Raw genomic sequence first — 24,448 nt, 5'->3', positions numbered from 1 at the left:
AAAAACAGTATTCCTAGATTAAACACTCTTTAGGAATACAGCTCAGCTAAAGCAAGGTCCCCCAAATACTGTTCTCTATATGCTCTGAAACATCTTCCTAGCACTGCCAAATTATGGCTCTCCCTACACCAGAAATTCCTAAAACATTGCCATTTGGGGACACGGAGGAATATGCTATTTGTTGCTTATTCTCCATATATTTCCAATATCACTGAATGCTTCTGATCACATCTGTTTTTAAAACGTCATCATGCAATGACAAAAGACCCTAGAAGATTCCACTGGGAGAATGATGGAAAATACAAGCAAATGGAAGACAGTTTTCAATTAAAGCATTCAAAGCAATCTGGAATCTAGATCTAATCCTGCAAATAGACCTTAAAAACTAAATGCACCGTCCTAGTCTGACTGTAAATGTTTGCTTTAATTTTGCCATGCTGTCTATTTACACTATGAATATTCATATGTTGTTATAATTAAAATTTAGCACTTGGCACAAATTAGAAGGTTTGAATTGATTTGATTATTCCTTATATCACTGCAGTTATTATTTCATTACATAGCTGGGTACAATTTACTTCTTTAGTATCTAGCTGAAAACCTTAAGCACTAGCTTTAGAAGAGAAAGGCTCTCCTTTTTGTTTGCTGTTGTAGGCTACGTTGCATACTTTCCCCATGGATGCTCATATTTCCTTATGTTACTATTTTTATGCCATTCACAAACTGAGATCATATGGATGGTATCAGTGAAGAATGAGGTAGCCAATTAAGTCTGCCCATGTACTTAAGTTGGGAGTGGGATGAAGAGGTCTCTATTCTCTTTTTGCTTCCATTACAATGAGAATCTGCATACTTGCCTTTTATCACAAAACATTAAAAAATATTCTCATTCCCTCTCTTCTATGTTACATTTGCTGCGGAAGGGATCATTTGAATGAATACCACATCTGGGAGCTAGAAATATTTTATCCCAGATCCATTAAATTTGCTTCCTACACAAATCGAATTGGCTGAGTCACTCATTACATTCCTATTAAACCTACATACTTACTTATTCATCATTGGCTTTTCATATAGCTAGTTGTGATTTAGTCCTTTTGTACAGCCATTGAGATGTTCCCATGAAGAGTAAAACCTAAGCAGAGGTATTAGGGTATTAACACACTCTACAACTGGCTCCATCAATTTATGTCCTGAAGATGAGTTTGGAAACTCCCATGAACTTTAATAGGCACTATGTACACAAATATGCACTGCACTGCCAAAATAGTTAGCCTCCTTAAATCACAAAGGCATAAAGCACCTCCTTAAACCACAAAAACCACAAAGAACTCAGTGCTACTGCAATTAGTGGAATCTGTATTTCCTAGTCAACTTTTTGTAAACGGTCCACAGAAAGTGACAGTAGATAAAAACAGATAGAAGTGATGAGCTTTGCTCAGCAGACAAACTATAATCCCAGCTTTGGCACAAAATATGATTAATTTATGTACGAATGCAAATTTTCACATTCTGCATATTAAACATCCATTTCTGAGGTCCGGTTTCTCTTATTTTTTTCAGGAACACTAAGAGCTCCCAACACTCCATAACATCAATGAAGAATTACTAGGATGTTCTGCACTACTTCCAAAATTGTGTGGCAATGATGTGTGGCAGTTACCAAAAAACTAAATGAAACAAGATCAGCACCACAGAGATGTTCTGCTAACCATTCCAGTTGATAGAATAAGCCAGAAAAATTAGCATTAGTTATTTTGCACTACTACACTTTTTAGTAGTTGTAGATATACAACTTCCCTCCCCCATTTCTCTCCTTCAACCCATGAATTTATTTCAAAAGACTTGATTCATTGCAGATTTACGTCTTGTCATTCCTGTGAGTCTCAGTCTATTCACTGATAACTCTTAACATACATTCACTGTTCACTTACGTACCTAAAATGCAGTTACATTTACACAAACACCCTCCTCACTGCTCTGGCTAAGGTCTTTTCTACATTGCCAGAGGAAAGGGGCATTGACTGATTTATACCCCACTTTCAGATCCTCTTTTACTTTAGGCAAAATGCTGTCAATGAGTTTGAATGCAAAAAACCCAATAGTTCTTGATGGAAAATTTACAATGCTGCAGCAACTCCCTTTATTCTCTATGGAGAAAGGTTAAGATCCAAACCATTTTTTTCTAAACAAGTTCTCCTATGGTCTTGAATCTGGAAGCTGTGATAATATATTGATAACCTTGATAAAATTATTCTATTTCAGAGTTGCAACTTGGCAGACATTAAGCCAGTGAATCTAAAAAGACTTCCACGAATCCTACATCTACTACCATCTTCCTGGGCAGTTTCTGTACCACCATATATACAGCCACTATAAGCAGATGATTTATCCACTATCTGCTTATCTATTATAAGCAGATCAGGGACATAGGATAGGACAAGGGGTAATGGGTTTAAACTGAAACAGGGGAAGTTCAGGTTAGAGATAAGGAAGAAGTTCTTCCCTGTGAGGGTGCTGAGGCGCTGGCACAGGGCACCCAGAGAAGCTGTGGCTGCCCCACCCCTGGCAGTGCTCAAGGCCAGGTTGGACACAGGGGCTTGGAGCAACCTGCTCTAGTGGAAGGTGTCCCAAGGTCCCTTCCAACCCAAACCACTCTGTAATTCTATGATTTCCTCTAATGATTCAGTACTGTGCCTAGTATTAGGTGGCACACACCACCTTTTTGAGAACTCGTAGGCTAACATGATGCTCTTTCAGTCATGTCATCAGCTACCTACGGATTAATTCTGGCCTCATTGCTGTGTAGCTTGCACCACTCTGTCAGGAAAAGGTGGACCCATTAAAGGGATTCTTCTCTTTTCAATCTTCTTAAAGAAGAAAAACTCCCTCCAGGACTACAGCCTTATTACTGCACACATAGTGGTCTATGACATCTGTTAGCAATGCACAGCTTTGCCAACCCCATGGGAATCAAGACTCCTTTAGAGGTTAAATTTCCAGCTGTAGCTGCCTTCAGTAGATTCAATACCTGAAACTCAACAGGGAAGTGAGGTCTATTATAATTTTAAGTGGGGAAGACTCACAGTGGAGAGGAAACATGAGAGCTCTTTCTAGGCCTGAATAAAGAGAGGTACACAGCATTAGCAATGCAAGACATAACTCCAGAAGCCACTTCCCTCACTGATCTGCACTTGACAATCTTCAGAAATCATCCCAAGGAGCATATACTCATTCAGTGCCTTGCCTGAGATCTCCAGCTTGAGGGGATGGCTTTTCATAAGTAGAAAGGAATGAATTAGTAAAGAGTGATTTTCTGCTTCCTCTTGGTTTTGTTATCTGAGGTTTTATATGAGAACTCACAAAACCTTTTTCATTCAGAGCAGGAACATCAGGAAATCCAGGAGAGTCCCATTTTCTCTTGCTCAATAACTCTGAGGGGTCCAAGTGAGCACAACCACTTGCTTTTGTGGGTGCAATGTACTGTCTGATGGCACACAGATACAGGTCCTGCCCAATTCAGCCACTGACAGAAGTGATAGAACACATTTAAAATAATAGAGGACAGTAAAAGTGAGCCAAGACATGTTATAAAAAATATCTCATCTGTGACACTCCAGTAAGCAATAGCAAATTTTAAGGCCCTGCCCATCAAATAGCCACCAAAGGAGCAATCTCCATTATGCAGAGGGTCATATTTTGCTGGCTTGATTTTTATATATACAGGCAATCAATAAATCTTTGAACAGACTTGTTTCAGATATCACACAAGTGTTCTGCTCTTCCATAGCCAAACCCCTAATGATCCCTGGAATCTCACTTGTCTCCCCAGAAGTAAACTTTACCTTCAGAATGAACACTAGTGCAAAACACAGAGTAAGCACTTCCCATACTTTCTGCAAACTCCCCTCCTAGGAAGGCATATTCAGTTTTAGTTAAACTATAGAGGCACAACAGTGCACACCATACCAGGTTATTTGCTATGCTAGGACTGGGCTCAGCCCTCCGTTTTTTGTGCCCTAACTTTAATTTCCACCTTTGTCCATAGAATTAGAATGAAAAAGAGTAAGTCATCAAGGATATCATTACTTTCCCTTTTTTTGTACTACATGGTTCAGTTTTGTTTAGGAAGCCATTTGTATAGTAGAGAACAAGTCAGATAATGTACTATAATATGCAACAATACCTAAAAGCCTACATTACTGTACTCAATTATATTATTTTGTCCTACCTCCCATTATGATCTTCTGTTATGGGTTTTAATTATTTCCAACAACCACTAATGAGGTCAGAGACCATAAAAAGAAAAAAAGTCAGCGTACATAAGGCTCACTAAAAGATAGGTCAGTCTTTTAGATTAGAAGGGGTTTAAAAGGGAGCTTTCCACTCCATCTCTGGAACAGAAGCCTCTTCCTTCTCTTTCTTCTAAAGAGAACATTCACATAATTGTTAGGGTTTTTTCTTGCCATTACTCTGGCTACATGAAACTTCATTATGAAAAGAAAGATACTATGTTCTACCTTTGCACTGAGAGCAATAGTAGCTTAAAAACACCCAATTCCTTTCTTCTGCCACTCTCTCTATCCACTTTCACTTCACACACATTGCTTTTTATCCCACCTTTTTAAAGGAGTGTCAGCTATCACAGCTCTGTTCTGTTTACTTTTATCAATGCTGGTGTGAACATGTATCACATTTGAGGAAAAAAAAGGGGAAAGAGGGGGACATGGTAGTTAAGTACTACAGAGGAGAGTGGGGAGGGAAAACGGCAACCATGCAACACTACTCTGAAGTAACAAAACTTCCCAAATCTCTTTTCTGTGGTTGGCGAGCTTAGTGGTTTGCACAAGGTGGGTTTTCTGGTGTCTAGCAGTAAGCTTATGCTATATTTCAGTGAGAAGCTAGGTCAGGAACTAGAGGGAACATCTGTCCCTCTCTTACAACTAGCTACCTATATTCACAAAGCTTACTGCACCTTACTATGTTTGATACTTCTATCGCTCTCTCAGATTCCTATAAATCAGTCTCCCAAGCAAAACTTATTTTGGAAGAAAAAGAGACAGCACAATCACATATCCCTTACATGATATACCTTTACACGGATTTAGATGTAAATCCTTTACATGGATGTAGAAGCAACAGACTGACATTCTATTAATTTCCATCAGGTAATACAAGCTAGCATGAAGAACTGCAAGACCCCTTCCACACACAGGTACACTGCACCTTTGCTTGTGTGAGTACACAGTAGCTTGACTAACCTCAGAGCATGAGGCTGTAGTTTATGCAAAGGCATGAACTGTGGTGTGGTCAAGAGGAGGTTGTAGTTAATTCTTTGCACTGTGCCACAACCAGAACAATCTGAGATTTTCCTGTTCACCCTAATAGCAATGTTTCTGGACAGCCAGCTTTGTAAGGGTATCTTGTTTTGTTTTCTTTAACAGACATATCACAGAGTGTTACCCACTATGCAAAACATACCCGTGCTGCCAGGCTTCATTCTAATTTTGTGCTGGCATCCACTAATAGTATGATCAACTAAGGAGAAAGCTCTGTACTTACAAATAAGTCACCTAGGTTCTTTAACAGCCTTCTCCTTTCTTGGTTTCAGTTATCTTTAGCCTGCCCCAGATTGCACCTTTTATTTGATGTTAAGGATCTTTTAATGTATGGCCTAGTGACTTTCAGTACTTCATTTTATTTTTGGCATTAAGCAACCATTACCCAAAATACAACAAGTATCTAAATTATTACTATTTCCAGGTCAGAGGAGCTTAGCATCATTAAAAGGGGAGCATCTTCATGTAATTCATGTCATATGTGTGAGTTTTACCTGTTTTCTTATTTGTTGATGGCTTATATATATATGTAGAAATACTCCATGGCTATAAGCTGCTTAGTAATGGAAATGACTTAGACCCACTACAGAAGCACTTTAGAAAGCTGCTTAATAAAAGAATATCCCACACATGTGGATATAATGACGATTGCTGGTATAACAGAGTGTCTCACACTACCCTGCCACAATACTGACCTAAGAGAAAATGTAGATGGAAACTGTACATTTCTATCCATTGAAATAGAATCGCAGAATCAACTAGGTTGGAAAAGACCTTTAAGATCATCATATACAGTTTGTTACTACTCAGAGCACCACTGACTTTGTAAGCAAACATATTTTTTGAGTTCAAAATTTTCTAGGGAATTACTGCACTTATTATTCCGAGATAAGGAAAAGTGTTTGGGCTGTCCAGTGACACCTTTCGCTGAGACAGCTGGTACAAACGCAGCAGTATGAGGTGCTATGCTAAATACCTGCATAGGCTTTGAACTGCCTGTGTTGCCACTTAGAAGCTGGTGAAGGCACCCAAGCAGCTGCCAAAAAAACCCTGCAACTGATTCTTTAATTGCAACCCTGGTGCAACGGGGAACCGAAGTGTAAACTTGATCTGTTAACTCACATGATCAGCCCTTAACCAGCCTTTCCTGATCACCAGCACTGTTTTCCTGCGTAAAATGGACAAGCTCATTTAATATTTTACTGAGTTAATCCAGGTGCAGAAATAACCTCCTACACATTCTTCCTTCATCATAGAGATAAGGCAGACACAAATTTGTGAATCATTATTGTTGCATTAATTATGGTTGCATATACTGGAACGAGATAACGACAGAAGCCCAATTAGTCCACTCATGATTTCCCTGTGGGAAACCTGTTTATTTTTGGAAGCAAGACTGTGCTTTCCAGAGTATGTAAGCATTATCTTAAAGATGGAACCAAACCAAGCACCCATTGCAATAAATACCCCTCTCATTGACATAGCGATTTAGAAGCTACTAGCTAATTGAAAAGCTGACTACATTCCTCATAAGCCCACTTGAATATGAATCACATCTTGCCCTTTAATTATCAACTAAGCTATGAGGTTCTGACCTCCGAAGTCACAGCCACCCCCGGTGTAGGCATCCCTGATTGCTCAAGCATGATACCAATTTGTGAGTAAATTCTTGGTGAGTGAACACAAGGTTCTCAGGGGGAAGCCTGAAATATCCAGATATTAACTATTTATAAGCAGGATATGAAGTAAAAGGGTGGCCCTGCGGAAGAGCTGTATCTTCAGAAACCAGGCTGAGGGCAAGTAGGGGATGTCAGAAAATGGATGCCCTGGCAAACCTCTGCACCAGATGGAAGGCGAGCAGAAAAAAGCCTGGGATTAGAAGCATCAAGGGGACTAAAGGTTCAAATAGGCCTGCAGACCCTGATTAGTCCTGCCTAACTGATCCTAAAAAATCTCTGCCTAGCAATCAGAGGGACAAGATAGGAGACTACTCCACAGGGTAAGTTGGGTCAGGATGCTAAGTTAGGCACTCCCAGTCACTTGGAGGTGCCTGTCCCATCACTGTGAAGGATCCCCATCAGCTAATGCAGGTGCCTCAAATCAAATGGTGTTGAACAGTGGTATTTTCAAGAACAGCTAGATGAGTGCTTCCGTAGCAGTAATGTGTTTTGTGACTGCCATCGGCACAAATGATCCTAGTGCAACACAGAAGGGATAGCTCAGTAACCCCACATTATGGTAATTACAGTAATAAATTGGAAAAGACAAAGGGAATCACACTTGTGTTTAGTGTAGCCATGCTGTGACAAGGCTGGAGCAGCAAGGAAAAAAGTTTGCTTTAAAAAACAGAGTAAGATTATTTTCACCCATTTTTTTTCATGCATAGCAGAGCCATTTTATCCTATGTATCCTACAGCCCTGTTCTCCAGGGTTGTTTTCTTTTCCATACCACATGCCCTTTCACCTCATACCATAAAGTTTGCTACACATGGAGACACTAAACTAGGTACTTAATGTACTACTTCTCCCACAATTCCATCAGAAGGAATGGGAAGAATAAGTGCAGCATTAGAGCCAGCATAAAAGATGATATAAAGCATAACAGCATCCCTGTAAGTCAGTCAGTTCAACTTACCCACCAATGAATCAAAAAGCTCCCACTTAAAAGACATTATCCTGTCAAACAGGGAAGGTTTTTCTTCCTCACGCAACAGTTGATACTGACATTGGATTATTTCTTCCCTCTATGGACATCTTGTTCCCTTGCTGTCAAACTTTCATCTTCCTGCAAAGGGCAACTTCTAGCATTTTCAGCATATTTTCTGCTAAACTGCATTTATTAAACCAGCTGCCTCAAGGATAAAGAAAACCTCCCAGTGTCTCCTCCCTTTCCCCAGAAGCTGTGCCACCAGTTCCTACCACAGAACTAACCTGTTAGCTGAGGAAATCAGCTAGCCTTAACCTTCTTAAACAGGTAATTTATCCCACCACAGCCCCAATTCCTACTGACATTCCATGTCACAGACTTGTGCTGGTGGCAGAACAGGGGGACCGAGAGGCCCCTTAAGCACACAGTATCCATTTGGTAGGACAGAGCAGATTTGAAAGGGTTTAAACCAGACTGCCCAGGCTTATTTGTCTCAATAAAACTGCCGAGGAAAGTTCTAGCATCACCTCTGTCCTCCCTTGTTCAAAAGAGCTGATTTTCCCCTACTATTTAAAATTCTTAATCCAGCTGTCCTTTCATTACTACTTTTGGACTGTGTTCTGTAAATTCTATTACATGCTTGTTTATTCAAAACACCCACCATCTCTCTAAGCCTCCCTTTGTAACAAGCCGCCAGCTTGTCTCTCTGTTCAGCCGATTCCCATTATCTGGGCTCCCCATCATCTGAATACATTTAGTCTCACCCAAGTAGTTTTGATTATCAAGGTTCTACTACAGCCTAATTAGTGACATTTTTATTACTAATTTGTCACTCAGACACTTTGAGTCGCATTAAAAATCCCTGCCAGCTTCTCTGGAATTGCTGAGTGCTTGCAGCCTTTTGCTTTTCACACAAGATCAACAAAGCATTTTTAGTTTGCTGGATCCTTGGGAGACTTTTAAAGAAACATTAGGAAAATAGTCTCGAGTAGAAAGAACGAAAGAAGTGGTGAATGCTCCATCCCTGGCAGTGTTCAAGGCCAAGCTGGACAGAGTCTTGAGTGACATGGTCTAGTGTGAAGTGTCCCTGCCCATGGCAGAGGGGTGGAATTAGATGATCTTCAGGTCCTTTCAACCCTAACTATTCTATGATTCTATGATCCAGCCTAAGTCACTGGTATGTGGTATTTCACCTCTTGGACATCATTTGAATACCACTGAAAAAGACATTTAAAAAACATTTAGAACCTTTATATCCTTTCTGGTTTGTTTCTAAAGGTATTGAAGTAGTTAAATCAGGACACCCACACTCAACTCATCAGTGAGTGGCGACTCAGTGGTGGTTCCCAATAGCACTACATTTGCAGTTGGCTGTGCTGTACAAATCTCCGAGGAGCTGCAGGAGTGCACCAAAAGAAGCAGGAGGGGTGAGGCTGGACTTGGTGAAATCTGCCAAGCTCCACATGAAACTCAGCCCCACACATCTGGAGTTAATATAGACATCAGAAGAAAACACCCCTTGTTTGTATCCTCTCAACCTCTTTATAGTATGTCCTTTCAATTAAATGGAAGATGAAGTTTACACCCAGAAGTTCCAGAAGGGAACACATTGCTCACACTGGCCAAACTCAGGCTGTATCACTGCACCTGCCTTCACCAAGCTCTGAATTTAAGAGATAATATCATACAACCATAGAACAGTTTGGGTTGGAAGGGACCTTCAAAGCTCATCTAGTCCAACCCCCTGCAATGAGCAGGGACATCTTCAACTAGATCAGGTTGCCCAGAACCACATCCAGCCTGGTCTTGTGTGTCTCCAGGGATGGTGCCTCCACCACCTCTCTGGGCAACCTGTGCCAGTGTTTTACCACTCTCACTGTAAAAGCCACGAGGTTTAAAGTTAAGGTGTAAGCCTTCCAGGACACCACACATTGGTGAAGAGAGATGATTTCTGGAGACACATTACTGCTAAAAGTGGTATTTAAAGTTGCTAACTCAATATTACACTTTGTTCAAACACAACGCAGCCATACATCCCTTACGAAGGGTTAATAAACAATGGTAATACGCATCTTATAGGCACAAGCAATATGTTTTATAACTGTTAATTACATAGATAGCTGCTATTATAAATAGTTCTGAAGCAATCCATTAACCAGATGGCTGTTAGCAAATCAGAATTTATTACTCTTTTATGAGCTACTTGTAAAAATGTAGCTTTTAAATGAAGAATGTGAAACAGCTGAAGCAGTTGTCCATATCTGTTTTCCATTACAGCATCTTTGAGGATAGGGAGAGAGAAGGAAGAAACTGTCATATTAACTATGTACAGACAGCTCTTCCTCCTGGGGAAGGGCAACTCTCACTTAGACTTCCACTGCAATGGAGTGCAATCAGGTCTATTAGCAAGGGCAGTGAAGGCAGCAGAGGATGACGCTTCTCCTTTCTGAAACTCTGACGAAGTCAAGGAAACAACTGTTGTTGACATGAGTAGGATCAGGACTTCCGTCTTAAGTGCCTACGGCTGCACATTGAAGATAATGATGTAAAACATCTGAATAAGTGCCTTGGTATCACACATGAGTTTATTACTTACTTCCTTGCTGATCTACTGAAAAGCATCCGAGATATGGAACAAGACAAATGTAATTTATTTGTAGCCCAATACATCAATATTTGTTCACATTTCTAAAGGTTTTACATTAGAGATTTTGACAAGGTAAGCATTGCAGCCTGCACTTCCAGCACAGGAGAGGGTTAACTTTCAAACGTGTCAATAAAATCCATTTCACAAGTCTTACGGCCTAAATAGTATCAGCGGGCAACGAACTGCAATTCATACTCATTTGGAACTCAGCTTAAACTCCAACAGAAAGTTGGCAGATAAAAAAAAACCCTGAGAATGAAAATGGCTCCTAATGTTTGGGATTCATTTTACTGCATTCTTCCAAAGAATACTTACCCAAGGAAAAAATTATTTGGGAAGGTGCTGCTGTTTAGGCTTACCTGTGTGAGTTTTGTTAAAAACTAAGACTCTACTCCATTGTAGGTTTGTGATTTATTCTCCTATAAAACCTGACATCCAGAATGGCATGCCAGCTCATCACCCACACACAGTCCATCATAATTTAAAGGAGATAGGCACTGAGCCAAGATTTAATGAAGTCACAGAAAAGCTAACCAATGGTTTCAACACTTCACAGTGTTTTGCCAACAAGTGCCCAAAGAAGATTTATCCACCTTTACTCTCTAAACATTCATAAATCATACAAAAAAAGATGACAGCATTCAACATGCATTGCCATACAGCCATACACAACCTTCACAGCTGATGAAGGCTTTTGGCCCCTTGCCTTATCACACCCAAAGTCTCCATCTAAGTCTTGGAAGCATAAACTGACAAGTGTTACTGCTTGAATAGTTCTCAAGAACCACCGTGCACAAAAAGACCACTTGCTCTGTATGGATATTCACAACAGGATCTTTTCTCACCTTCCATTTCTAAATGAGAAAATGAAAGTCTGGGAATCTCAGTTAGATAAACATGTATTTTCACCTGATTTGGGTAGGATTTTCCAAAGAACTGAATTGTAAATTGTAAATGGCACAACTTTTCCAGGCTACTTTGAAAAAGCTTTCATTACACTTATTTATGTTTGGATATATTACTACTACAATGTTTCTCTTGGAATGCCCAAATACACCATATATTCCCCAGAAAAATACAGTGTGTCAGTCTTCCCACTCAGCTTCTCTCTCAGCTGCTTCTAGTGTGGATGCAGAATGCCTTTTGTAAACCAAATAAACCTGTGCTACAGCACTCCCAATAAACTGGAACAACATTCCGAAAATGCAGTTGGTTTAATACAAGTAAATAAATGGCTGCATCTCAGTCCCTGGTGAACCCAGGGACAATTTGTTCATTTCAAATACTGAGTGAACTGGAAGATATCCCAGAAACAGATTAACATTCATGTCATCACAGTATTGGTTGCTCAGAACACATATGTCTGGAACTTGGCTGTGGTGCCAGATGCTTCTTTCTACTGTTTCCCTCAGCATCTGGAAACATTTAGCACTTCAGAGAGATCACAGACAAGAGATGAACTTGTATGATTTCAAACACAATTCCAATTCTGGCAGTGGTTCCCAAAGAGAAAATGATGTATGATGTGAGAACTAGAAACACCTCTAGACCTAGAAAAAGCTCTTAAGTGACTGTCTGTGGAAACACGTGGCTAGACAATCATTCAACCATGTTTGGAGAGAGGAAAAGTTCTTCCACAGAGATGTTAGGGAAGGACTCAGTGCCCTGATGCAAATCTATGTCCCACTTTCATATCCTACTTTTTCTAGATTCCCTGGGGAAAGGTCAATAGCTCCTAAGTGATTGTAGAAAAAGAGATCATTGCAGCTCCCAAAGGAACAGAGACTGAAATTACATCTGACCTCTCCACACAGAGGAAAAGTGAAAAGGGGAAAGGCACTTGGCTTCCCCAACCAAAGCTCAAAAATCTTCAGCCTGTATCAGAGTGGGTTTGTCTCTAAACAGAGCATTGTTTCTTACCATTCTCTGTAATTCTGAAGACTTTGTAGTGAAATCACCAAATCCACTGATCTCCACTATCTACTACTGTGTAACACACACTTCTACCTCCCACCTGAACATCTACAGCGGTCTTGCAGTCACAGTAAGAAAAGGAACGTCCACACAAGTTCCTCTTATTCAGATCAATAACTGTGTCTATGAATGAAGAAAAACACATAATTAAGCCTGCGTTGCTTCAAACCCCCACACTAACTCACAGGAAACAGTGATATTCTTTTTTAATACTAGGTAAAGTACCACAAATAAATTAGGAATAAGACCAACAGGCTCAAAAACATCCCCAAACCATTCCAAACAAAATCATTTGTAGTTTCTTTTTAGTAGTGCATTCAGTTGGCAGGCAGTGACTATGCCATTCTTCTGGAGCTGGCAATGAGCTGTATACTTCTTTACTACAGTCAAACACAACACAATATAAACCAAATTTGTTGCCCCAAAGTGCCTTCAAGATCCTTTTCCCTCAACCTTTTACAGCTAGTGAGATGAGTTATCAACTACAGCATCCTGCACTGCCTTGATAAAGTGTCCTAGACAATGTGATGCTACTGCATCAGCAGGGACAAAGGTTCAATGTGCAGTTATTCATGTTATTTTAAGTAGTCCCAGAAAGGATAAGACAGCACACTTTTAAAATATATATATATATTGAAAAAAAAACCCTGAAGTTTGCTGCTATGACTTGCAGCACACACCTAAAGTTAATATCTAAATGAGAACAGCAGTGGCATGCACTTGCAATATAAGAGAAACCTTTTTTAGGAAAGATTTATTATGCTAATAACTAGAGCCTACCTATTGTCCTGCACATTTTGATGAAGGACACTGCATATGTATATTGAAATTGCCAGAGATGAACAGTGGGTCACAAACACAACTTAAAATGTTGAACTGCACCAGCCAAATTGATAGTGCATTTATTATGTCTACCCTTTCTTACACATTTTTGCATAGTCAGTTCTGCTGCCAAAGCATTTCTAGAAGGTGAATACAATGGATAGGAAGTGCTATAATCACTGAATGAAATATGACTGAGGCATTAATGCTCACCCAAATCTATAGATCTAAAGAAAAAGCAAAGAAATTCAATGCATGATTTAGAAGTAAGCTTAAATACTAAACTGATCCTAAATTCACTGAGGAAAGCAAACTTCACAAATCACTGCCGACAGCATTAGCAATCTCCCTCCCAGACAAAAGGTCAACTTCAGATGCCTTGTTAATATGTATCTGGGTTTTACAAAGTTCTAATGAGAGAGTTGCTCTATGACAAAGGTGCACAGGCCTACAAAACAGAGAGGTGCTCAAGGAAAATGACAACTAAGACAAGTTCAGAATTAGATGACAGCTTTGCAGTTTCCAGAGCCTTATCCTCATTGTCCTTCCCCTGTTGCTAAACAAAAAAGGAAGATTTGAGGTGGCTAGTGGGAAAGACTTGAGGTAGAAGACAGGTAGCATAGAGACTAAATAAAGCAGACTGACTATAGATATCAGCTGCCACAAAATTCACTTGCCTCTTGGTTTTTTTCAGTAAACTGGCCAAGGAAAGACAAGAGAAAATAACCTCACATCTGGGCTGCTATTCAGAGGAGGGTCGCTGCCCCCTTACTGCCAGAAGCTCATTTAAGATGTCAATTTGGGCATCCAAACTCAGAAGATAATCAAAGTCTCTTTCTTTTGAAATTATCTGGGCCATATATTTCACTTACAGCACTGATTTGTACCTCAATGGCCTTCAAAGCAGTTTTACCCACCTTAATGCTGTATTAAACATGAGTTATGTTATTTTGTTGAACCATATCTTTTCACAGGCTAAATAACTTACTCAGAAATCTTTGTAAAACTTTTAAGATTCTCTTAAGTACAGAATTGGCATAGCCCCAAGTTAATTTTAAGTCATTGTGACAGCATGTTCCAAATTCATGCTCTTTCTTAGGCCACTCATGTTGCCCAGTAGCACAGTCTAAATGCACACTGAGCTTCTGCAATTCTTTCACTTCAAAACATTTGGGGCCTTTTCAAAGACTTGCAAAGTCAAATCAGTCCCTCTCTGCCTGTTCCTCCTTGAATGAAACACATTTCAAGAGTGATGTTCTAGAACCTCACCATCCAGTCTAACCTGATTATCAATTATTCATAGCTTATTACACCTCACAAACACCAAGCTAACACTATTGACTACTGGAAGCTAGGAGCTAATGCAAAGTGCTTGATACAAGCAACATTAGGAAGGTTGCAAGACAAGTGTATGTTTATACATAAACAAAAACTTGTTACTTGCTGAACAACTCATACTGCCAGAAACAGAAGTATCAAGGAGCCAGACCCTGGGCTGGGTTTCAAGTTCAAAGGAGCTGGGATTTTTCAAAAGAAATTCCAACAGAATAACACTCATACCCGACAGTACAGAATTATTTCAGTACTAATGTAGTTTACATTGAACCAACATTCATTCTTGTGGTCACACTTTAGCCAGGACATCAGTTAAATTTTGTTTCAGTGAAAACAGGAGCAGGCCCTTTCTGAAGAAAGAATTTTATGAAGGTTTGAACCAACTTAATTCAAAGTAACTGAAGGAATATTGATATCAAGAGCCTCTACATCAGGCTCCAAGTAAACAGAGCTTCCAACAATGGAAACTTACAATAAAACACTTCTAAAAATTACAGGTTGTTCCTGCTATATCTGAGGTCAATGGAATTTTCCAGAAGGAGAAACCTATGCCAACCTTTTCCTTTCTGCTCCAATGTGATTCACTGTCAATGAACAGTCGTCAGGCTGCTGTATGTCACCCTTGCCTCCTCAGTGTATTAGATAAAGAATTGTTAACTTGTGAGGAAAAAAAAAGCCACAATACTCATTCTGTTTCTGTGTGCTAAGTTTTTGGCTGGTGTAAATAGAGAAAACTGAATCAAAATCAACAGAGCTTCATTTATTTACACAAGCAAATCTTTAGTGCAGTCAGAAATAAACACAACCAAAAACCCAACCAATGCTAAGTTCTAATACAGAACTGTTCAGCTAATATGGGTGTTAAACAGCTGAACATCCATGTTCTGTCCCATGTATTAACTTGTTTATGGCAGAGGAAACAAACTAAAAGAAATTCAGAAAATCCTCAAGTCATTCTTGCAATTTGTCATGCTCAGATAATAGAATTAATACCACACACAGCTCTTTTGGCTCATCCCAACAAGATACAGTTCACGCAAAATCCAGCAAATGACACCAAATTCCTGACCACTTGCTTTTGGTATGTAAAGCACAAGAATGACCCCAGTGAAGTCATCAGGCTTAACTGTTTATTTGGCATCAACAAAAACTACTTTCTTCTTTCTCAACTCTTAGTGGCTCCAACAAGGTACATAAAGTAAGGAGCCCAGACCTCCATTAACTCCTGTAAAGCTCTGGTCTTTGCCTAGGAATAAACAACACTCAGGATCCCAAAGTAAAACAGAACACATCTGCATGTGTCTCTCACAGACAACGTTTTGAACAACATAAAGGCAAAATACATTAAAAAAGCTTAGAAGTAGTGATGCTATAGAAGGTAGTTAACAAAACCAGAAAGGATCACAGAGAAAGCTGTCTTCGACACAAGTCCATCAGTGAATTTAGAACTTATATGTTATGTTGTGTGACAAGCTACCTAACCAATTACACATTAAAAACAAACTAATCTCACTGTGCTGTTTTCAGAATGTAAATGCACATACTACGTTTAGTAACACATGTATGTAATGCTAAAATCCAACAAATCAAACAGGCTACTTTACAAAAGAGCAGAGAGAATGAGTAGAGCAGAAAAGTGAGCTATTTTGTGACTTACAGGAATTTAAACTTTAATACTTGATAATATGGGTGAGAACAAGACAGTATGTAAACCGTTTAGATGAGAAAACCAGCAATCCAATATCCATATTCTCAAACTACTCATGTCCCTTCAGACACTGGATACAGCAAAGGATGCACGCTCCATCAGTCAAGTAAGCAATACATACAAGCATACTCTCAACTTGTACAGGAGAGTTAAACTGTTCACTGGCTGGGTTACTCATTATTACAATCATGGTAATAAAGTAATTGAAACTTCAAAGGCTGGAAACATAACTACCTTTAGTAAAATTAAAAAGAGGAGATCCACTTTTAAAAAACAATCACCATTTGAAATAACCACTGGACCAAGATTAATGGCAAGGTGATTGTACCACTATGGGCTTTCTCGTCTCCCCCGAGTAACAGAAAAAGGAAGAGTGGCTACCACAGCCAGTGAGAAGACCCTGATGCCAGGAACCCTAGATAACATCCATCTTTTACAAGACTTTACATCTTCACCCTAGCAGTGGATTCGTGCTAGGCTTTAGCTATGAAAATAATACTTTGCCCTGTAGTAACTCCCAGAGAAACAATCTTCTTAAACACTCCTCTGGTAGCTTGAGGCAGCGAAAATCCAAGTGTTCCTTTTATGGGATTAAGAACCTGCTGTCACAGGTTTTACTTACGCTAACCTCATGGATTCACCCCTGCTCCCGGGGTTCATTCCCAAGGCCATTTCTTTTGTTGGATCACTAACAAAATGAGCTATTAATCATCATCTTTTTTCCTCCTATTGCCTTACACTTCTCTTTCTGCTTGGGATGCTCTAAAGTATCCTCCTGACAGAATCTTCCAAAGCTCCTTCTTTCAACTGTCCTCTGGGAAACATCATGGTAGCCAGATATATAGTACGATGCTATCAAAGACTTCTATATAGCAAATCTTGTGACAATAGAACTCCCCTAATGGGATTTGCATCCCAGCTCAAGAGAAAAAAAGCACTGAAATAGCCTCCTCTTTTTTACTTTGTGCTGTAATCACCTGTTATGCTTTTCACTGGTTCTTCAAAGTAATCCTCTATTGTTCTGTTGCTCTGAACTTCAGCTCAGCAGGGTTCAGCTTTTCAAAGCATCACAGAGGGGAATCTTAATTACTCATTTTTTTAATTTCTCAAACAAAATCTCAAAACCATTAAGCAACCAGAATTCCTTTTAGATCTCAGAATTTCCTGTTGCTAGATGTGCAGAGAATTAAAATCAACAACAACAACAAAAAAATGCAGCCTACTATGTCTCAAATTTTACCTAAAGACCTCATTCTATCACAGCTACTACTATGCTGAGGGAACCTGAATTGTGCAAAAGGCTTAGAAGATCAGCTCTGTTCTCAGCTTTGCCAATAACTGTCTAAAAGTCAGCAAAAATCAATGAGAGCTACTTTTCAAGATGCCCACTGACCTTGATTGCCTCTCAAGAGCCCTGATTCTGAACCAGAAGGGCACTAGCATGTCACACATGGGAGAAATTTACCATATCTCTGGAGTTTTAAGCTTAGGTTTATAAAGATAAACGTAAACCTGCAATTCACCACTGAAAAGCTGGTAGAGGTCAAGCTTATGCACTGAGTCATGGGCAAAGCTCGGTCTCGGAAAAGTCTCTTCCCAAAATCACTGCTAGTGCAAACTATTACGCATCCTGAGATCCAGATACTACTTCATTTCCAGGCTTAAAGCATGGTGCTAACCAGCATTAATCAGGGCCAAATTTTCTTGTTCCTAACATATATTATAGATTCCTTACCCACAAGAACACTTGAAGTAACTTCTTTCAGACTCCTGCAGTTGAAGGACGTTAACTCACCGCATGCAGTCCAACAACAGGCACACCACCATAAGCAAATGTTTAAACCTCAAGTGAGTGGCATGGAACAGCAAATTTAAATTACTAAATACAAACTAGAAATTATATTCCTATTTTGATTCAAATATGGAAAAATGAACTTCATTGTTGACTTATCAGGAGTCTAATATTACTTAGAGGAGAATGGAGCAGTTTAGCTGAGGCCAGCAGTAAGAGTTACTGCTAGTCTGGATGCCTGCTGGGAAGTGCAATAAAGCACACAAGTCCATGCGACATCCCAATCACCATTTTTATGAACATTTTCCTATTTATTAATAGTAGCTGCTCTAAATTCACTCAGGTTTTACGCCAGCTGCCAATTCTGGGTCTAGTACAAATTTGAGATATATTACAAGCAAGTTCACCTAGAAATGAAAATAAAAGGTGAGAAAAAAGCACACCATACACCAACAAGGCAAGTTAATTGCTGACAGCTAAGAGGGCAAGCGAATGGCTGTACAAACAAATAATTCCAGAAGCATAGGTGAGTTCAACCACTGAAGACAATGGAGGACAAGGTATCAGTCATGGAATGGAAAAAACAGCAATGGGGAAAGTGAGGTTATTCCCATCCTGTTATTAAACTACAATACCCTTTTCTCTGCTGAGACATTCAAACTGCTCCAACTAATCTGTTACCTTCTCCTCAGTATATCTACCCAAGCTTTGCATCACCACTTGTACTTATATCTTATTTACCTTTACAAACAGCTCTTGGACCTCAACAGAAGACATTCAAAATATCAATCAATCAATATTGCAGACAAAAGCATATGGAACATAAAATGCATGGGAGCATATGGCATTCAAAGACAGATAAGTCTGAAATTCATGATACAAATTAGCACCTTTCCTTACTTGATTACTCAGGAAGAGGAGGTATTGTGTAATTGGCAGTCACCTCAAGGTGCTATCAATCCATTCATTAGCAGCATTTTCACCAAAAAGTAGGCTGACCTTGACAGTAAAGTTGCCTCACATTCAAGATACTATTTAAAATCCAATAGCCACTTGGATTGTTGTAAAATGAGTATTGATAGAGATGGAAACTTGAAAGAATTCAATTTATGGATCTGCAATCGCAAGAGATGCAGTGTAAGAAAATACTGTTTACATGTAGACAATCCAGCACAGTTTGGATTTGAGTTATTGCATTGCTGCTGTGGAAGTATGCTTCCTGCTGTCTCACTCCATAGAACCCCACAAAATATAGGCTGAAATCTCTAGAGTGAATGGCATTCTTCTTTCTGGAGTTCATCCATGTTCATGATCTACAAAGTGTCACAAAATACCTATATACCATGCATCCAGAGAAGTGGCTGGCAGGGCAGCATAATGAGACATCTCTAGACCCCAAATTCCTTCACTGAAAAGAATGGTCCATGAAAGAGACTATTTAAGGAGGTACTCCTGAAGGACAGACATTTTTGCAGCTGGTCTCATAGACATCTCCTTCCCATCTGCTTGTCCAACATTAAACACACATCCCACAAGTCAGGACTCAGTAAGCTCATTCCAAAAGGATGTTGGTAGTTTATTCTGGTACATCAGCCAAGGACATTTTGAAGCACGAATGGCTAATATTTAAAGTAGTTCAACATGTTCTGATTAAGAGCTTTTGCAGGAAGTCTTTATTTGTGGAAAAAGATCAGACTCCCTTTGAGGAAGGCACAGCGGCTAATGTATCACAACCTTTGCAAGAACTGAAAGATACTCATGGACAGGTTTTCTTATCCTAAAGCACAAATGTAATAGTTTTCCTCTTCAGCCAAGCAGAATTGCATTAACCAGTGTTTTAATTCTGCAACTGCATTCATCAGTAAACCCACAGATGTAAGAAGATGCAGCCAGAGGTTTGGTGGAACCTAAGGAAAAAACCCTATTGTAATGTCTTTCTCAACAAGCAAATTCAAAGATACTATTTAACAACAAACCGGCCATTGTGGAAATACAGCATTGATGGGAACTCTATGATTGCTGTCGCATGTTGCCATTTTATTCTGATTCTTGAAATAATCTTATTTTTCTGAGCGTAACTTCTTGCTCTTTATAGCTGTCACTGTCAACATTTAAGAATGGAAAGTACTCTTCAATGCACAGTTATTTAGCATGCTACAATCAAGCGAGGCCATGAAGACAATTCGGGATCATTTGAGTCATATAGCTTGTAGGGGCAATGTTTTCAGAAACAGGAAACAGTTTTCAGATCCTGAACTTGAGACAATTTCACAGAGGCGATTTCTTAGCACTGCAATAATTCTGCCCCTTTCCTGGTACTTCACTAGGGAGACATCAAATAAACAGAAGCACTTGTGATCACTAGACACTGCTGAAATTCTTGGCATAAATAAGTAATTGAATTTCTGATTAAAGAGATTTTAAAGAGCAGAATCAAAATCTCTGGAACTTTCATTTATGCTCCAGACAGCCCCTTCTGTTTTCAGCCACTAAAACCTGGGCCTCCATACTTTGCAAATGTAATGTAGAGACACCTTCAGACTTTCAACCCAAAGTCCTTTCTGTTATAAACACATTTACATTTGAAACCACTTGTGAAGTAGTCCTAGAGACTAATGTAAACTGGATTTTTTCCCTACCAATTTTTTGTTAAACAGGATTCAAAACAGTAACTAGAAACATGCTGAAATACAAGCAGGAATTTAGGATGTGACATAGGGCTATTAAGGTAACGCCCCACTGGATCCAGTCTTCCTTACAGGAACCTCCCAGACACAGAAACATGCAGCTCAGAGAAAAGCTGGGTTCCGTCTCTTCCAGATATTTTCCACAGTTAGGATAAGCAGTGAAAGGGAAGCTTCCACCTCCCTGGTAAAAACAGGAAAAATGGCTGTATTAACAGCTACAGTCAAAGCACTTTTGATGGATTTGACCAGTGTTCCCAGCCTTGTGTTTACACACAGTGTATTCCCAACCTTCTGCATCCACCTTACCTTCCCATATTCAGTCTTCTTATATCAGCTTCACTTACTATGAGACCTTTTTTCCTTACCTATCCTCTTCAATTTCTCTCGTCATCTGGTTTGTCCCCTCCTCACTATACCAAATAAATCCTTCATTGATCTACCAGTGATTTCTGCCATATTATTCTTCATCCTGCTTCTGCAAACTATCCCTTCTCCAGTATTTCATCCATCCAGCCTTTAGGACAGCACTAATACTGTATGACTGTACCTTACACAAAGGGAACCTGTTCCAGATTGGTTCACTGCGGTAATTAATATAATAGACTAAAATCATGGTAGTCTTTAGCTTATACTACTTCACTATTGGGACTTATCCACCTTGTATGCTAGGAGTGGTAAAAGCTGCCCCTGGAAGTGAAGAAATCAGATTTCACTGTCCTTCACAAAGCACAGGGAAGGAAGTTCATACAAACTTGCACAGATTGGAATAGTTCTTCTCAAAGTATGTCAGTAAAAATAGATTTCATACAAATCTGTAATGAGACAAAGGCTAATTAACTGCAACCACTTCTTCTTGAGGTCAAGCAGAGTTACACCTGGGATGATTTTAGCCTAGAATAGCCACACTTATCAATATGATGGGTTTTTTTAAACTCAGGACATATCACATATCACATCACACCTTCAGTTTTACTTGACGCTAAAGTGACAGGCCTAATGAAACAAGTTATTTTGATAGGACAAAACCTACATGAAAAATAACACTTATGTCTCAGCATTCTGCACTCAGTATAACACCCAACATTGCTGTAACTTAGAAAAGTCAGTCAATATTTTATTTTATCTTTCCTTTTTCCTCTGCATTTTTCCTCTCCGTTTTCCCCCCAGTTTGTGTAGCTGGCAATACTCTGCGGATCAACAGCCCCATTGTTTCCTTCTCACACTCCTTTGTGAGATTTCAAGCATACACAGCTGGTCATCAAGCACTGTTTCTAAGCAGGTTTCGTTCTTTCAGAACTTCTTTCAGTTCACATACCAAAACCCCCAGGTTCTCCCAGTCCTGCAAGAGTCTCTGCTGCAACTCCTTCAGAAGCCAAGCCAGAAGGAACAAGACTGCTGACACTTACAGTAGTCCACCAGCAATGTCTGTCAGGTGTTGCCAAAACCCTGTCCTGGGTTCACACTCCATGCCCTAAGGGTCACCCTGCCCAGGTTTAATTGCAAAAGGAAGACTTAAAATTCCACCGGCTAGACAAAAAAGTATGATTAAGATAACACAGCCAGCAACACATGCAAGGTACTACAAGATACTAAATACTGCCATTCAGTAACTGTGCACGTCTGGTTTGCTGTCTCTATTTTAACCCCAACCTTAAAAACACAGGAAAAGTGGGACAAAGAAATAAGATCAAAATAATTACCCTTCTTCCCTCCATTGTTTAATACAAAAAGATACACTGAAAGACATACTGTAAATAAAAAAACATGTAGAATCACTTGACAGCCTTTCCACTGAGCACTTCTTGCTGCCATTTCTTGCTGATATTGAAAGAGAGCCTGTTTGGGCTACAGTACTCATGCAGATGCTTTGATTCATCAAAATAATTACTCTTCTTCCCTTCATTATTTAATACAAAAAGATACACTGAAAGACATACTGTAAATAAAAAAATATGTAGACTCACTTGACAACCTTTCCACTGAGCACTTCTTGCTGCCATTTCTTGCTGATATTGAAAGAGAGCCTGTTTGGGGTACAGTACTCCTGCAGATGCTCTGATTCATCCCATGCAAGTCTCTCCTTTTCTCCCTGTCTGCCTATATAGGCATGTAATTTAGGTTTACTGGAATTAGGTGCTATGAACACATCCTGCTCACTTCGTCCCTTGCTTCAATTCCTTTTACCCATACAGCTATCTCCTGCCAGCCCTTATGCCTATGGTGAAATGAAATAGCTCTATCTGCCCCGGCCAGTTAAGAGGAATCTCTCTTCACCGCAAGGTTCCCAGCCTGATAACAAGTTAGAGATGGTTCCTGTGGTTTGTCAGAAAGCTTCTGAAGGACTACATTTCTGCACTGGAGAAATTAATAGCGCCCAGCTTACGAAGATTTACATATCTCTACAAAATGTCAGTAAATGTACAGCTATCATAGCAGCGATGGTGATTAGCACCATGCATATTAAACAAAGGGGTAGTGAAATTTGATTTGCATATTTCTGACACGCACACAAATTCCCACTGCTTTTACAACATAATATCTACACGGTTCATTTTATTTTGATGAAAATTAACACATTTCACTGATGACCTTTAAAGGAATGTTCGCTTCCAGACTCTTTAAATGCACCACTGATCTACTACACTTTGTCAGCAAAACAATGATCATTCCTAAGATGCCTCTGAAAAGCTACAGTCTTACCCAGCTCAGTCCATAAAGATCCCACTGACGTAAGCAATGCAGAGATGCAGAATTTGCATAATCAGCTCATTTGCTGCATCCAGCAGCAAGGGACATATTCTGCCGATTCCCACCCGCACCAGAAGGTTGCTCTAGTTAAGAGGAAATTGCCACATTGCAATTCGAGAGACATGAAGTACATTAGCTAGGTAGCAGCTAAGTAAACAAGCAAATGAAGATGTACGTAAGTTATTATTACCTTTGCTCCACAGACAATGAAAATGACCTTTGTTGAAAGGCTGGTTCAGAATCAGAAGGCAAAACTTCAGGTTTCCTGTAAGATAAATGTTGATTCTTATTAGCAAGAATATTGATTTTTTCCCCTTTATTTTGCTTTTGCCATATTAATTTTAGTCCAAACACCTCAGAGCAACTCTGCTAATTTCCTTCCTGCTTTTTCAGAGAGAGAAGCTGCCAAACTTCATTAGACACCTTTTACTTGGTAGAGTTTTGCTAAACTTTTAATTTCTAAGTGACTTTTACCCACAGAAGGCCATCCTCAACAGGACACCACATCCATACAGCACTCTCGTTTAATCTCCTGCTTGCTGCTGCCGCCTGGATGCAGCGTTTACTGATATGAACTTCCCCCCGGCCTCTATTAACTGGGAAGGCTGTAGCTGACTCCATATGAAGCTGTCTCTAATCTGAGTCCAATATTCCACTCTCCTGATGGATGCAGAACTCTTTCTGCCACCAGTAGCTTTCATGCCTATGTTTTCATATCATGTAGAAGCTCTAATTGTGGTAGATACACT

At 39.6% G+C, this 24,448-nt stretch overlaps 1 protein-coding gene across 2 annotated transcripts in view; it reads right to left on the bottom strand.

Annotated features, from left to right (window-relative positions):
- Positions 1–24,448, bottom strand: part of TPK1 (thiamin pyrophosphokinase 1) — a 293,711-nt gene that overhangs the window by 214,686 nt on the left and 54,577 nt on the right. For both annotated transcript variants that reach the window (XM_030476888.1, XM_030476881.1), the window contains exon 2: positions 23,890–23,964. In XM_030476888.1, coding sequence (XP_030332748.1) covers positions 23,890–23,964 — 75 coding nt within the window. The remainder of the gene's footprint in view (positions 1–23,889; positions 23,965–24,448) is intronic.

This window comes from Strigops habroptila, chromosome 1 (genome assembly GCF_004027225.2).
Source record: "Strigops habroptila isolate Jane chromosome 1, bStrHab1.2.pri, whole genome shotgun sequence".
Classification (NCBI taxonomy): domain Eukaryota; kingdom Metazoa; phylum Chordata; class Aves; order Psittaciformes; family Psittacidae; genus Strigops; species Strigops habroptila.
This window is presented reverse-complemented; position numbering and strand designations above follow the sequence as displayed.